The sequence below is a fragment of the Rhincodon typus genome, chromosome 14 (assembly GCF_021869965.1).
Source record: "Rhincodon typus isolate 14 chromosome 14, sRhiTyp1.1, whole genome shotgun sequence".
In the NCBI taxonomy this organism is placed as follows: Eukaryota; Metazoa; Chordata; class Chondrichthyes; order Orectolobiformes; family Rhincodontidae; genus Rhincodon; species Rhincodon typus.
This window is the reverse complement of record NC_063345.1, coordinates 70095741-70111263: the sequence shown is the minus strand read 5'-3', so window position 1 is coordinate 70111263 and position 15523 is coordinate 70095741. Positions and strand designations below refer to the sequence as shown.

The 15523-nt window shown below is 45.6% G+C and overlaps 1 protein-coding gene across 1 annotated transcript in view; it reads right to left on the bottom strand.

The window, feature by feature from the left end:
* LOC109923651 (nitric oxide synthase, brain-like) overlaps nucleotides 1-15523 on the bottom strand; it is a 96151-nt gene that overhangs the window by 69238 nt on the left and 11390 nt on the right. Inside the window, exon 2 of the mRNA XM_048604962.1 lies at nucleotides 13692-13794. Within this exon, the coding sequence (XP_048460919.1) occupies nucleotides 13692-13794 (103 nt within the window). The remainder of the gene's footprint in view (nucleotides 1-13691; nucleotides 13795-15523) is intronic.

Genomic DNA, 15523 nt, shown 5'->3' with positions numbered 1-15523 from the left:
CCATAGATGGCCTAAAGGCCCTCCGCTTCTTCCTGTCCCGCAGGCCCAACCAGTCCCCCTCCACTGACACCCTCTCCGCTTAGCCGAACTCGTCCTCACCCTCGACAACTTCTCTTTCAATTCCTCCCACTTCCTACAGACAAAAGGGGGTGGCCATGAGTACCCACATGGGCCCAAGCTATGCCTGCCTCTTTGTAGGTTACATGGAACAATCCCTCTTCCGTACCTACACTGGCCCTAAACCCCATCTCTTCCTCCGTTACGGAGCTTGAACAGTTCATCCACTTCACCAACACCTTCCACCCCAACCTTAACTTCACCTGGACCATCTCTAATACCTCTCTCTCCTTTCTGGACCGGTCTCCATCTCCGGCAACGACCTAGAAACCGATATCCATTTCAAGCCCACCGACTCCCACAGCTACCTAGAATACACCTCCTCCCATCCACCTTCCTGCAAAAATGCCATCCCCTATTCCCAATTCCTTTGCCTCCGCCACATCTGCTCCCAGGATGAGGCAATCCACTCCCGTACATCTCAGATGTCCTTGTTTTTTCAAGGACTGCAACTTCCCTCCCTCAGTGGTCGAGAATGCTCCCGACTGTGTCTCCCGCATTTCCCACAACTCATCCCTCACACCCGCTCCCCGCAATAACAACCAAAACAGAATCCCCCTCATCCTCACGTACCACCCCACCAACCTCTGGATCCAACGCATCATCCTCCGATACTTCCGCCATCAGCAATCCGACCCCACCACCAAAGACATTATTCCCTCCCCACCCTTATCTGCTTTCCGGAGGGACCACTCTCTCCAGGACTCCTTTGTCTGCTCCACACTCCCCTCCAGCCCCACCACACCCGGCACTTTTCCCTGCAACCGCAGGAGGTGCTACACCTGCCCCGACATCTCCCCCCTCACCCCCATCCCAGGCCCCAAGAAGACTTTCCACATCAAGCAGATGTTCACCTGCACATCTGCTAATGTGGTATACTGCATCCGCTGTTCCCGTTGTGGCCTCCTCTACATCGGGGAAACCAAGCGGAGGGGGATCGCTTTGCAGAACACCTACGCTCGGTTCCCAATAAACAACTGCACCTTCCAGTCACGAATCATTTCAACTCCCCCTCCCAGTCCTCAGACGACATGTCCATCCTGGGTCTCCTGCAGTACCACAACGATGCTACCCGAAGGTTGCAGGAACAGCAACTCATTCCGCTTGGGAACCCTGCAGCCCTATGGTATCAATGTGGACTTCACAAGCTTCAAAATCTCCCCTCCCCTTACCGCATCCCAAAACCAGCCCAGCTCATCCCTGCCTCCCTAACCTGTCCTTCCTCCCACCTATCCCCTCGTCCCACCTCAAGCCCCACCCCCATCTCCTACCTACTAACCTCATCCCGCCCCCTTGACCTGACCTATCTCCTCCCTACCTCCCCACCTACACTCACCTTTACTGGCTCCATCCTCGCCTCTTTGACCTGTCTGTTTCCTCTCCACCCATCTTCTCCTCTATCCATCTTCTATCCGCCTCCCCCTCTCTCCCTATTTATTTCAGAACCCCCTTCCCCATTTCTGAAGAAGGGTCTAGGCCCGAAACGTCAGCCTTCCTCCTCCTCTGATGCTGCTTGGCCTGCTGTGTTCATCCAGCTCTACATCAGCTTTTCTAACCTCTCCTTGTAGCTCATACCCTCTAATCTGGGCAGCATCCTGGTATTCTGCACCCTCTTTAAAGCCTCCATATTCTTTCTGTAATGTGGTGATCAGAATTGAAAGCAGTACTGTAAGTGTGGCCTAACCAAAGTCTGATAAAGTTGCAACATCTTGTACTCAATTCCCTCACCAATAAAGGCAAGAATGCCATACACTTTCTTTACCACCCTATCTACTTACGTGGCTACGTTCAGGGAGCTATGGGCTTGAACCCCAAGATCCGTCTATACATCAATGCTGTTCAGGGTCCTGCCATTAACTGTATACTTTCCTTAACATTTGATCCCCAAAAGTGCAGCACCTCACACTTACCCGGATTAAAATCCATCTGCCATTTCTCTGCCCATATAGATCAGTAGCAGATAACCCATTGTATCCTTGAACAACCTTCTACACTATCCACAGCTCCATTAATCTTTGTATTGTCTGCAAACGTCTGCATGTCTCCACCCATCTACATTTTCATCATAATCACTTATATATATCATAAAGAGCAAAGGTCGCAGTATGGATCCCTACGAAACACAACTAGTCACGCACTTCCGGCCAGAAATTCACCTTTCCACCACTATCCTCTGCCTTTTATGGGGAAGCTAATTCTGAAAACATGCAGCAATGTCACCGTTGATCCCTTGCATCTTAAATCTTCGGGGTGAGCCTACCATGAGGGATGTTGTCAAAAGCCTTATTAAAATCCACGTAGACAGCATCTACTGCTCTACCATCATCGATCGCCTCGAAAAATTCAGTCAGATTATTAAGACATGACCTGCCCTGCATAAAGCCACATCAGCTGTCTATAATTAGCCCATGCTTTTCCAAATGCACATAAATCCTATACCTAAGAATTCTCTAATAGCTTCTTAACCACCAATCTGAGACTTATCGGTCTATAGTTTCCTGGATTATTTCTATTTCCCTTCTTGAACAGAGGAACATTAGCTACTTGCCAGTCCTCTAGTACTTCTCCAGTAGCTAGCGAGGAAACAAAGATTTGGTGAAGGAACCAGCATTCTCCTCTCTTGCCTCTCTCAATAACCTGGGGAAGATACCATCAGTCCCTGGGCACTTATTTACCTTAATGCTCTTGAAGAGATCCAACACCACTTCTTTTTTGCACTCAAAAAGCCGTTGCATATTATCATGCTCCAGACAAACCTCACTGTCCTCCATAACCTTCTCCTTGGTGAATACCAACGCAAAATATTCATTTAGGATCTTGCCCACATCCTATGCCTTTGCGCACAAATTCCCTCCTAAATCCCTGAGTGGCCCTACCTTCTCCCTAGTTATCCTCTTATTTTTAATGTATGTATAGAATGCCTTGGGATTCTCTTTAAACATATTTGCCGAGGTCATTTCTTGGCCCCTTCTTGCTCTCAATTCCCTGCTTGAGCTCTTTCCTGCTTTCTTTATATTCCTCAAATGGCCTGTTCAATTTTAAGCTTCTAAACCTTATATATGCATCTTTTTAAACTTTTGACTAAATTCATAACCTCCCTTATTATCTAAGTTCTCCCTTACTTTGCCATCCTTGTCCTTCCTCCTAACTGGAGCATGCCAATCCTGCATTCTGATCAGTAGTTCTTTAAACAACTCCCACACTTCAACTGTGGACTTGCCCAATAACAGCTCCTCCCAGTTAACACTCCCTAGCTCCTACCTCATACTGATGTAATTTGCCCTCCCCAAATTTAGTACCTTCCCACAAGGTCCTGACTTACCCTTATTCATAGCTATCTAAATACATATTGTGATCACTGTTTCCAAAATGCTCTCCCACTGAAAGGTCAGTCACCTGGCCAGGTTCATTAGCCAATTCAAGGTCCAGTGTTGCTCCTCCTCCAGTTGGATGCACTTAAATTCTACCTTGTCTAAGCTTCTTGCTCTAAGGGTGTCCCAGACATTATTGCGGAAGTCAAAAACTCACAATGACAACTGTTTTTATTCATCTTTCCATAATCTGCCTACATTTTGTTCCTGAATGTCTCAGTGGCAGTTTGGGGGGCCAATAGTATAATCCTATTGTGATTGCACCCATCTTTTTTGAGATCGATCCATATTGCCTCAGTGTTTGAGCCCGCCAGCACGTTCTCTTTGAGTGCAGATGTGACATTCTCCCTGATTAGTAATGCAACTGCTCCACCTCTTTTACCTTCCTCTCTAGCTCATCTAAAAGGACGAAACCCTGGAACATTGAGCAGCCAGTCCTGTCCCTCTCTCAACCAAGTCTCTAACGGCCACACCATCATTGTCCCATGTACTGATCCAGGCTCTGAGCTCATCTTCCTTACCTATAATACTCTTTGCAGTGAAATAAACACACTTCAGTCCATTGGTACCATTGTGTTCATTTACCTGTCCTTCCTTCTTGGTTTACTGGTGCTAACACATACCTTCCCCTCAATTCCTCTACATGCTGACCTGCTGCTCTTGTTCCCAGCCCCCTGCCACTCTTGTTTAACCCCTCCTGAGTAGCACTCGCAAACCTCCGTGAGGATACTGGCTCCCCTCCTGCTTAAGTGCAACCCATCCCTCTTATATAGGTCACCCCTGCCCCAGAATAGGTCCCAATGATCCAAGAACCTGAAACCCTATCCCCTGTACCAAATCCTGAGCCACGCAATGTCCTATCTTTCTATCTCTGGCCTCACTAGCACATGGCACTGGTAGTAACCCAGAGATTACTACCCTTGGGGTCCTGCTTTTCAGCCTTTTTCCTAACTCCCTGTACTCACTCCGCAGGACCTCATCCCTCTTTCTACATGTGTCGTTGGTACTAATGTGCACAACAACCTCTGGTTGTTCACCCTCCTGCTTAAGAATTTCGTGCAACTGCTGAGAGATGTCCTTGACCTTGGCAACAAGAAGGCAACACACCAATATGGAGTCTCAAACATGGCCACAGAAACGCCTGCTTGTGCCCCTAACTAGGAAGTCTGACAACTAATCGCTCACTTGAATCTTGCCCAACACTGCTCAACAGTAGAACCAGTTGTGATGCCACAGGCCAGGCTGCTGCTGTTATACTCACCTGAGAAGTTATCCTCCACAACAGTATCCAACTGCATACCTGTAGGAGTATAGCCACAGGAGACTCCTGCACTACCTGCCTGCCTCTCCCAGAGGTCACCCTTCGTGAACTGTCTATATTTGCTCCTCTATTTCCCGCTGACTTTTTTGGGGGCCTGTAATACACCCCAGCAAAGTAGCTACCCCCTTAACATTCCTAAGTTCTACCCACAAAGCATCATTTGAGGACCCTTCCAAGATATCATCTCTCCTTCTTGCAGAAATCAATTCCTTAATTAATGGTGCTACACCAGCACCCTTTTCACACCCACTTCTGTCTCACCTAAAATCCTATACTCTGGGATATTGATTTGCCAGTCCAGCCTTTCCCTCAATCATGTTTCTGTGATGGTAACAATATCATACTTCCATGTGTCGATCCATGCCATTAACTCGGTCTTACCTATTACACTTCTAGCATTAAAGTGAAGACCTTCCAGCCTTACCTTACTCTCGACACTCAACATAAATGAACTCATTCGGACTTCCTTCCTTTACTGTAGCATGATGCGTCTCTGTTCAATATTCAGTGTCCCCTTCCGCTGCCAGACTAGTTTAAACTCTTCCCAACAGCGCTAACAAACCCACCTGTGAGGATCTTGGTCCCAATGTGGTGCAGCTGTAGACCATCCCATCAGTTTCTGTCCAACCTTCCCCAAAAACAGTCCCAGTTATCCAGGAATCTAAAACTCTTCCTCTTGCACCAACTCTCAAGCCACACATTCATCTGTTCTATTTTCCTATTTCTCAACTTACCACCATGTGGCACCAGGACTAATCCAATATTACAACCAGTGAGGTCCTGCTTTTTAAATCAAATTGCCTAGCTCCCTAAATTCTTGATGCAAGATGTCATTCTTCACTTTGCCCATGTCATTAGCACCATGTACCGTAACCTCTAACTTATCACCATTCAGGATGCCCTGCAGCCAGTGACATCCCTGACCCTGGCACCAGGAAGGCAACACACCATCCAGGAGTCACATCTTCAGCTGCAGAAACGCCTGTCTGTTCCCCTGTCTAAAGAATCCCCTGTCGCCATTACCCTTTCCTTCATCTTGCTGGTTATCCTTTAACAGAACTCTCCCACCTGAACACGTTAGCAGAAGAATCTTTCAATATTCCTTAACAACGCAAAGGCAAAAATTTTATAGTTTGAGTATAGCTGAAAAGGACGCATTTTGTTAAAGCATTTCGTTTTGCACTTAGCATTAGAACAAAGAACTGTATAGCACAGAACAGGTCCTTCAGCCCACCAAGACTGCATGGGTGCATGATGCCTTTCTAAATTAAAATCTTTTGCTTTGCAGTCTGTAATCCTCTACTCCCTGCCTACTCATGTATTTGTCAAGATGTCTCTTAAACATTGATATTATATCCTTCTCCACTACCTCATCTTAGTCACTTACTACTGAGTAAAAACTCGCCTCTCATTTTCTTCACACGCCACCACCGCCACGACCTTTTACCTTAAACTTATGGCCCCTGGTAAGTGATATTTCTATCCTGGCAAAAAGCTCCAACTATCCATGCCTCAATTTTTTAAACTTCTGTAAGGTTGCCTGTCCTTCGACGTCCAAATGAAAACCAACCAAGTTCATTCAATCTCTCCTGATACTCTCCAAATCAGACAACATTCTGGTAAACCGTTTCTGTACACTCCCCAAAGCTTGGTAGTGTGGCAACCAGAATATTTCAAATGTGGCATTACTAAAGTTCTATACAGCTGCAACATGACTTGTCAATTTTTCTATTCTATGCCTCAACCAATGGAGATAAGCATGCCATATGCCTTCTTGACCACTTATGTTGCCACTTTCAGGGAACTATGGACCTGTACACCTAGATCCCACTATGTTAATGCTATTAAACATTCTGCCATTTACTGCATACTTGCCTCCTGTATTACATCTTCCAAAATGCATCACCTTGTATTTGTCTGGATTAAACACCACCGGCCATTTCTCTGCCCAAGTCTCCAGCCTGTCTATATCCTGCTGTATCCTCTGGCAATCCTTTCACTATCCACAGCTTCTGCAAACTTTCTAAATCAGGCCATCTACATTCTCCTCCATTTATATATATATGGCAAACAAGCACTATTCCCTGCAAACACGACTGATCACAGATCTCTAGTCAGAACAGATATCCTTCCACTGCTACTGTCTGTCCACTATAACTAAACCTGCTGCTGGGACGTGGGGTTTGTACATATGGATTGTAACAATCTGCCTCCTCTGTGCAGGGAGAATGAAAAATGGTGCCACAGACAGGATGGAGAGGGGACACTCACCTCCTTTTTCTTTTGATACATTCAGGAGACACTCACATTGCTTCACGCACCTGAAGATCACAAAGTAGCCCCCGCTGGGAAATCCTACAGTGAGAAAATATCTGCTGCTTGGAACCTGCAGCAATCCAGGAGGACTCTCCTCACAAAGAAGGTCCAGTCAACCAGAGATCTTTCCTTCAATTTCTTTACAGTCAGCCTGACTGTATTGCAAACCCCCCGGGCCTGGGGTGTGGACACTAGCAGAGGCCAAATTTTCCATTGGTTGGTCACCGAACTGGTGCTGGGACAAAGCCACATTCAACTAAGCTCAACTGATGATCTTCCACGTTCTGTTCACAATCTAGCGACGATCTCAAGATCTTCTTGTGAAGAAGGTTCTTAGCTCAGACCCCGGATCAAGGTGTACTCCTGCTAGCTAAGTATCAAGAATACCCTGTGCCCACTCAGATACAGCCTTGAATCTGGCACCAGGGAGACAACACACTATACTGAAGTCTCGCTAGTGGCCACAGAAACACCTACCTGAGCCCCTAACTATAAATTATTCACAAGAATACCAATTAACAGGGAAAAACCACCATTTATGCTGAATGAACCAACTTTTGTTGGCAAGTGAGATCTAATTGTTAAAGGCATTGCCATGGAGAGTGCACTGACAGTTAACAAGCTTTCTTGAAATTTAAACTTGGTAGGTTAACTTTGACCGATTAAGACGATGCCCTTGGAAATGAGCCAAAGTGTCCAATCAAGTCACCAGACATTGGAAGGTAATTTTCTTATCTGCAGCCTCAGAGAAAAGCCCATGACCAACTCTCTCTAGGTCAGGTCTACAGAACCAGTCCTTACATCTGAACAGTTGTAGAGTCATTCAGCATAGAAACAGGCCCTTCAGCCCACCAGCGAACACCAAACTGCACTAACCTCATTGACTTGCATTTGTTCCATCGCTTAGAATGCCCTGGCATTTTAAGTACTCATCCAGATGCTTCTTAAATGTTGAGAGAGTACCTCCCTCCACCACCCTTTCAGGTAGCATTTTCCATATATCTACATACTTGGGGCGAAAAAAATTTCCTTGAGATCTGCTCTAAACCACTTACTATTCACCTCAAACTTATTCCCCCTGCTCTTAGAGGCATCTGTCATGTGGAAGAGCTTCTCACAATCTACTGTCTATGCCTCTCAACTTTGTATACTTCAATCAGATCCCCATTCAGCCTCCTCTCCTCCAAAGAAATTAAATACAGCCTCTCCAATCTCTCCTCATTACTGAGACTTTTCATCCCAGGCAGCATTCTGTGAATTTCTTATGCACCCTTTCCAGTGCAATCACGTTCTTCCGATGTGGAGATGACCAGAACTGCAAGCATCCAACTGTGGAATAACCCATTTTTGTGAAGTTGTAACAAGACTTTTATCCTATATTCTATGCCCTGGCTAATGAATGAAAGCATCCCATTGGACTCCTTCACCATCCTGTCGACTTGTGCTGATACCTGCAGGGATCTATGGACTTGTACACCAAGGTCACATTCTTCCTCAGTACTCCTCAGGACATATCATTCATTGATTACATCCCTCTTATTAGACCTCCCTAAATACATCACCCTGAACTTACTAATTGATTTGATTGATTTGTCACGTGTATTGAAGGACGGTGTAAAGCTTTGTTTATGAGCAGTACAGGCAGATAATAGTAAGCATGTACAGGATATACAGATCAACACAACTTAGAGGCACAGGTTACATTGCACAGGGCGTGCGCTAGGCGAGATCAACATTAGCAAGATCAATTATTTGAGGCTAGAGTCCATTCATCTATCTTATAACGGCTGGAAGGAAGCTGTTCCTGAACCTGCTCAAACGTGTGTTCAGGCTTCTGTATCTTCTCCTGATGGAAGAGATTGTAGGAGATCATTACCGGGGTGCGATGGGTCCTTGATGATGTTGGCAGTTTACTGGGATTAAATTGCTCTCCCCAATTTACCAACTGATCAATACAATCTGTATCCTAAGACCATTCTTCTCACCATCAACAACACCCCCAATTTTTGTGTCATCTGCAAACTTACTAATTATAGCTTCTATATTCTCAAAGTCATTAAAGTACATAACAAACAGTTTTAAATGCAGCATTAGTCAGGCAAATCTACACTGCACCACTGACAGAATCACAAGATTGTAACACCACAGAACAAGACTGTTCAGATCATTGAGTCTGTGCTGCCTCTCCAAATGAGTAATTTACTCAGATCCATTCTCCCTCCACCTCCCTGGTGCCTTACACATTCTTCCTTTACAAATTACCATCCGATTCCCTTTTGAATGGCTCTATTGAACCGGCCTCCAAAGCCAGCAGATCAATATGACATGCAGTGCTATATTAAACCTTCAGAGCAATACAGGTTTGAACTAAAATGTTCCTTCAACTCTCAAAACTCCAACTTAGCGGGGATGTTCGAGAGAGTGCAGACGAGATTTGTTTGCGTGATACCATGGGGAAAGGACAACAAAGCCTGATAATCTTTATTTACTTGAGTGTAGACCTGGTCTTTCTGCAGGAATCTTCTGTAAACTATAATAAAAACAACCATTTAAGCATACAGAACTTGAGCATTTTCAAAACTAAAACATTTTTTGAAGCCTCTTGTCATGCACTCTTTAGCAGTGCTCCAGCTAACCTTTTTGTCTTGTTCGTGGACCTCCAATGTCTTTGCATGGAACCCCTTATATATTTCTGGTAAGTTCCAATATGTTTGCTATACTTGAATCTGCAGCTCTATGTAAGAATTCTCACATGACTTAATGGGCTCCATTCTGAGCCCAAAGTCCTGTTTGAAATGGAGCTGCCAAACAAGCTCCCTTTCCTTGATTCCTCTTTGAAAAATCATATTGTGGCTCTTTACCACAGCTGTCTACTGCAATCCTACCATCATAGGTCAGTATATAAGGACCTATAGTTCCATTTGCTATAACATTGGCCCTTATCAGCAAACTGCCAATAAGCCATTTGTTCACTGTGAAAAACTGCTGCTGAAACTGGTGAAGTCAAAGCCAAGCTGCAGAAAAATGGCCATCTTGATCAGATCATTCCTTGCAGTTGTGCAAATCCATGAAGGGGCCTGAATAGCCATTCATGGTCTTGCGATGTGCCCAGTCTACCTCAGGTTAGTAAGGTGTCTCAAAATTTTGACAGGTGAAGCTAGTTTCACGCTGCTACTGCGCAGGACCACCACAAGTGGTGTTACTACTAACACTGGTCAATCCAACAGATTTCTCTGTTGATACAGTGTGATATGAATTTCAATGCTGTTGGGATTCCTGGATTTACATCCCAAATACTGGCAGATCGCATTATGTTCCTTTGGCTGTTTTCAACAGCAATGTACCACACAACAGGACAGTGTTGGCAATATGCTGTCCAACATTAGATGTGATTTTGTAATTGCACAACATTTGCTTAATAATCCTGATTGGTTGTTGCACAATTTGGGATTGAGAGTGGGGTTCACAATGTAGTACACTTGTATGTATTAGAGCCAACATATATTAATACATATGGCCTAGTTCTTTGCAGAGAGAATAAACATATACTTGCACTGCACCTATTTCTGTACAACAAAATAAGTGACAGCCATTGGTCAGATGACCACACCTTAGCTTCTGAGAGTCTCTGTAGCTACAGAGTTAAACAGAGCTGAGAACAAAACAGCTGGCAACAAACAAGAATTCCATTCCTTAATCACAGGGCGTGGAGGATAATCAGTTTGTCATTCAGCTCTGATGAAAATATCCTCCCCGAAAACAATAACCTTATTTTTTTTGTGATCTAATGACCCATTTGCTTATAATTGCAAGTCTGGGCAACTCCCAAATAAGAGCTGTCAAAGGAAATAAAGCATTCAGCTTCCTGGTTTGAATCATGCTTTGCAGTCAGCATGAACAAGGATTCATTGTCAGTGTTAGAACCTGTATGTTACATGAGTCTCAACTTCAACTGCTGTTGAGTGCATTTATATGTGTTTCAATGTTAGCTCCTGTACAGGCCATTGTGTGTCTCAGTATCATTTCCTATACAACGCAAATTTTGTTCCTCAGCACCCCTCCTTAATGGCTCATGTTGTGTCTGTGTCACCTGCAATACAGCCCATATGTACAGCCTGATTTGTGAAGAAGGATCCCAACCTGAAAAGTCAGCTTTCCTGCTCCTCTGATGCTGCCTGGTCTGCTGTGTTCCTCCAGCTCCACACTGTTCTGACTCCAGCATTAGCAGTTCTTACTATCTTTGTATTCAGTTCTTACTGTACTTACAGTTCTTACTTATCATTGTCAGCTGCTGCACAGTCCATGTATGAATTGTGTCAGCTTATACTTGGTCCAAATTTGTGTCTCAGCATCTGCTCCTATGTAGCTAAAGTTGTGTCTCAATGAAAGCAACTATACGGCCCATGTTTGTGTCTCAGTGTTGTCTCCTGTAAACTCTGCAAGTGTCTCAGTGTCAGTTCCTATACAGTTAATGTGTGCCTCATTGTCAGCTCTTGTGCAACTTGAATATATCTTTTAAATGGCCTATTTGTGTGTCTCTCCGTGAACTCCTGTACAGTCTCTGTCTCAATACCAGTTCCTGTAATCTGATAGCCCAGGTCCACCCCATGAATACAGCTCTAGGCCAGATATGTGAAACTCTTACACAACTTGTGGAAATATTCAGGTTATTGGAAGGTCAGCTTTCCTGGTTTGAATCACATCTTGTACTTCATAGCAACAACGCTCATTGTCTCAGCTCTTGCACGTTCCCTTGGTGTGTCTCAGTGTAAGAAAATCACACCATTATTACAGTGCAGGAGGAGGAAATCATTTGGCCGATCGTGTCCAGCACAGAAAGATGTTCTTCAGCCCACTATGTCCATGCCACTCAAAAACAGCTAACTAGTCGAATTCTATTTTTCACCATTTGGCCCATAGCCAATGTAATTGCACATCTAAATACTTCTTAAGTTATGAGAATTTCTGTCTCTCCGTCCATTAGGAGAAAGGTTTACTCCTGTCCAGCCTCATACCTTGATCAAGATTTGAATCTATGTCTGCATCACCAATAGAACCCACAACATTTAAACTCCAAGGGAAACCAAGCCAATAGACACTTGTCCAGGAGGTGGGAATGTCTCAGCATGACACTGGAGAGGAAGGGAAGATGGAGATGAGTTTGGTTGAGGACAGTGGGGATTTTTGGTTCAGTTTAGGATACATGGGTAGTTTTGGTTTGGGTTGGGTTGGCGAATTGGATGGGGACAGAATGACAGAGGAGATTTAACTGGATGCGGAAGCGGAGGTTTAGGGTGCAGGATTGAGAATCAGAATCCCTATAGTATGGAAATAGGCCCTTCAGCCCAACAAGTCCACACCGATCCTCAGAGCACACCCCCCTAGACCCATCCCCCTATAACCTACCTAATCTACACATCCCTGAATACTACAGGCAATTTAACATGGTCAATCCACCTAGCCTGCACATCTTTGGACTGCGAGAGGAAACCGGAGCACCAGGAGGAAACCCACAGACACGGGGAAAATGTACAAACTCCACACAGTTGCCAGAGGGTGGAACTGAACCTGGTCCCTGGTGCTGTGAGGCAGCAGTGCTAACCACTGAGCCACCATGCTGCCCTGTGAGTGAAGGAAAGTTGGAATATTGATTATGTAGTGCAGGGCTGGTTTGGGCTCCTGGATAGACAAGGTGTAGGGTTGGGCTTTGAGGAGTTTGCATGGTTTGGGGTATGTGGTTGGGTACTTGCAATCCCAGGAATGGCCACAGATCCCAAAGGCATTGTCTGGACAAATGATCAGTGATCCTTTGATTACCCATTAGCTTCAGAGGCCTGACCTCCTGTTAAATGGCAGTGGATGTCCCATCTTGATCTAAAATAAGATCCCAGATTGTTACATGCAGGACATGTGGCCAAGCATTGTTGTTGTTTTTCAAAGCATGAGGGCATCGTTGGCTGGCCAGCATTTATTGCCCACTTCTAGTTGCCCTTGAGAAGTTGATGGTAAGTTGCCTTCTTGAACTGCTGCAGTCCATCTGCTTCAGGTATACCCACCAATTTTTTCACGTGTGGATCCAAACTGACCCATATCCATGGGCCATTACATTTGCTTTTGTTTTCACCCAGAGGGTGAAGCCACTGTTTGAAAAGGTGGGAGAGGCAGAAGAGACTCGTCTCATTGACAAGGATCTGGATATCCATCTGAAATCCAAAACCGGCAGGCATGTGGACCAATATCTGGACAATGGGATGAAGCTGGATAGCTTGAACAGATAACACAACCATGATGGGCAGAATGGCCTCTGTGCAGTGAACTTTCTCTGGCTCAGTGCCGCTTGGGAGTTATTTATAATGATGAACTGACAAAAAACAGGATCCAGAGATCATTCAGGTCCTGCACAAATCCCAGTTGATCATCATTTGGAAAATACATTGATTACACTGAGCTTTGTTTGGAAGCAAATAATCACACATGAAGCAGCTCCTCTGACGATGCCTGGCCTGCTGTGCTCCTCCAGACTGAAACCCTCCCCTTCCCTGGAGTTAACACAAACTGTATCAAACCTTGTGTGCCTGCAGGTAGAGAGTGTCATAGAGGAGGTTCCCACTCTGCCAGTTTTTCAATCGCATGTATTTAGGTTTCTGGAAAACGATGCCATGGGACAGACTGTGGACAAACAGAAAGGGGTCAAATCAACAGGAGGCAAAAGCTGTAGAAGCAGAGGATCAGGAAACACACTAAGGGACTATCATTTTGCTTTATTTAACCCAATTCACTGCTAATATGAAGGCAAACAGAGGGAAGGGAGAGAGTTAATCTTCCTTTGCACTGTATGTGAAACTTGTGGATCCAAATTTACTCGGATCCATAGGCACTTACATTTGCTTTTGTCTTGGGAGTGTTTGATGGGACAATGTTGTTTTTGTTCTGTTTCTGTTCATTTTTCTCTCGAATAGCATCAATTTTGCTCCTGACCACCTCCCTTCATTCGGTCTGTCACCACCTTTGTGTATTGGAGTCTCTATTCATTTCCCACTCTTTGCAACCTTTCTCTTAATCCACTGCAGTTCTTTTGACTTTGGTATTGTTGCTTTGACTTCTCTCCCTCTGATTCACTGACACTCCCTGCTATTACCCCACACACAACGAGGTGTCTAATTGGGCTGCAGTCTATCGACTTTCAGTCTAACCTCTTGTCCACAGGATCAGGAGTGAGGTCACCTCTCACATCTGTAGGTGGCAGTTCCCAATTCCTTGTGAAGACATTTTTCCTAATTTTGCTCTCAAATTGCCAGCTTGAATTTTTAAAGCAACATGTCTGAGTCCTTGTATCAGAGATAGTAGGAACTGCAGATGCTGGAGAATCTGCGATAACAAAGGAGTAGAGCTGGATGAACACAGCAGGCCAAGCAGCATCATAGGAGCAGGAAGGCTGACATTTCGGGCCTAGACTCTTCAGAAATGGGGGAGGGGAAGGGGGTTCTGAAAGAAATAGGGAGAGAGTGGGAGGCGGGTAGAAGATGGATAGGTGGAGAAGATAGGTGGAGAGGAAACAGACAGGTCAAAGAGGCGGAGATGGAGCCAGTAAAGGTGAGTGTAGGTGGGGAGTTAGGGAGGGGATAGGTCAGTCCAGGGAGGACGGACAGGTCAAGGGGGCGGGATGAGGTTAGTAGGTAGAAGATGGGGGTGTGACTTGAGGTGGGAGGAGGGGACAGGAGAGGGGAAGAACAGGTTAGGGAGGCGGGGACTAGCTGGGCTAGTTTTGGGATGCGGTAGGGGGAGGGGAGATTTTGAAGCTTGTGAAATCCACATTGATACCATTGAGCTGCAGGGTTCCCAAGCGGAGTTGCTGTTCCTGCAACCTTCAGGTGGCATCATTGTGGCACTGCAGGAGGCCCAGGATGGACATGTCGTCTGAGGAATGGGAGGGGGAGTTGAAATGGTTCGCGACTGGGAGGTGCAGTTGTTTATTGCGAACTGAGCGTAGGTGTTCTGCAAAGCAGTCCCTGAGCCTCCGCTTGGTTTCCCCGAAGTAGAGGAGGCCACAACGGGTACAGCGGATGCAGTATACCACATTAGCAGATGTGCAGGTGAACATCTGCTTGATGTGGAAAGTCTTCTTGGGACCTGGGATGGGGGTGAGGGCGGTGGTGTGGGGGCAGATGTAGCACTTCGTGCTGTTGCAGGGAAAAGTGCCAGGTGTGGTGGGGCTGGAGGGGAGTGTGGAGCGGACAAGGGAGTCATGGAGAAAGTGGTCCCTCTGGAAAGCAGATAAGGGTGGGGAGGGAAAAATATGTCTTTGGTGGTGGGGCGGATTGCAGATGGTGGAAGTATCGGAGGATGATGCGTTGGATCCGGAGGTTGGTGGGGTGGTACGTGAGGACGAGGGGGATTC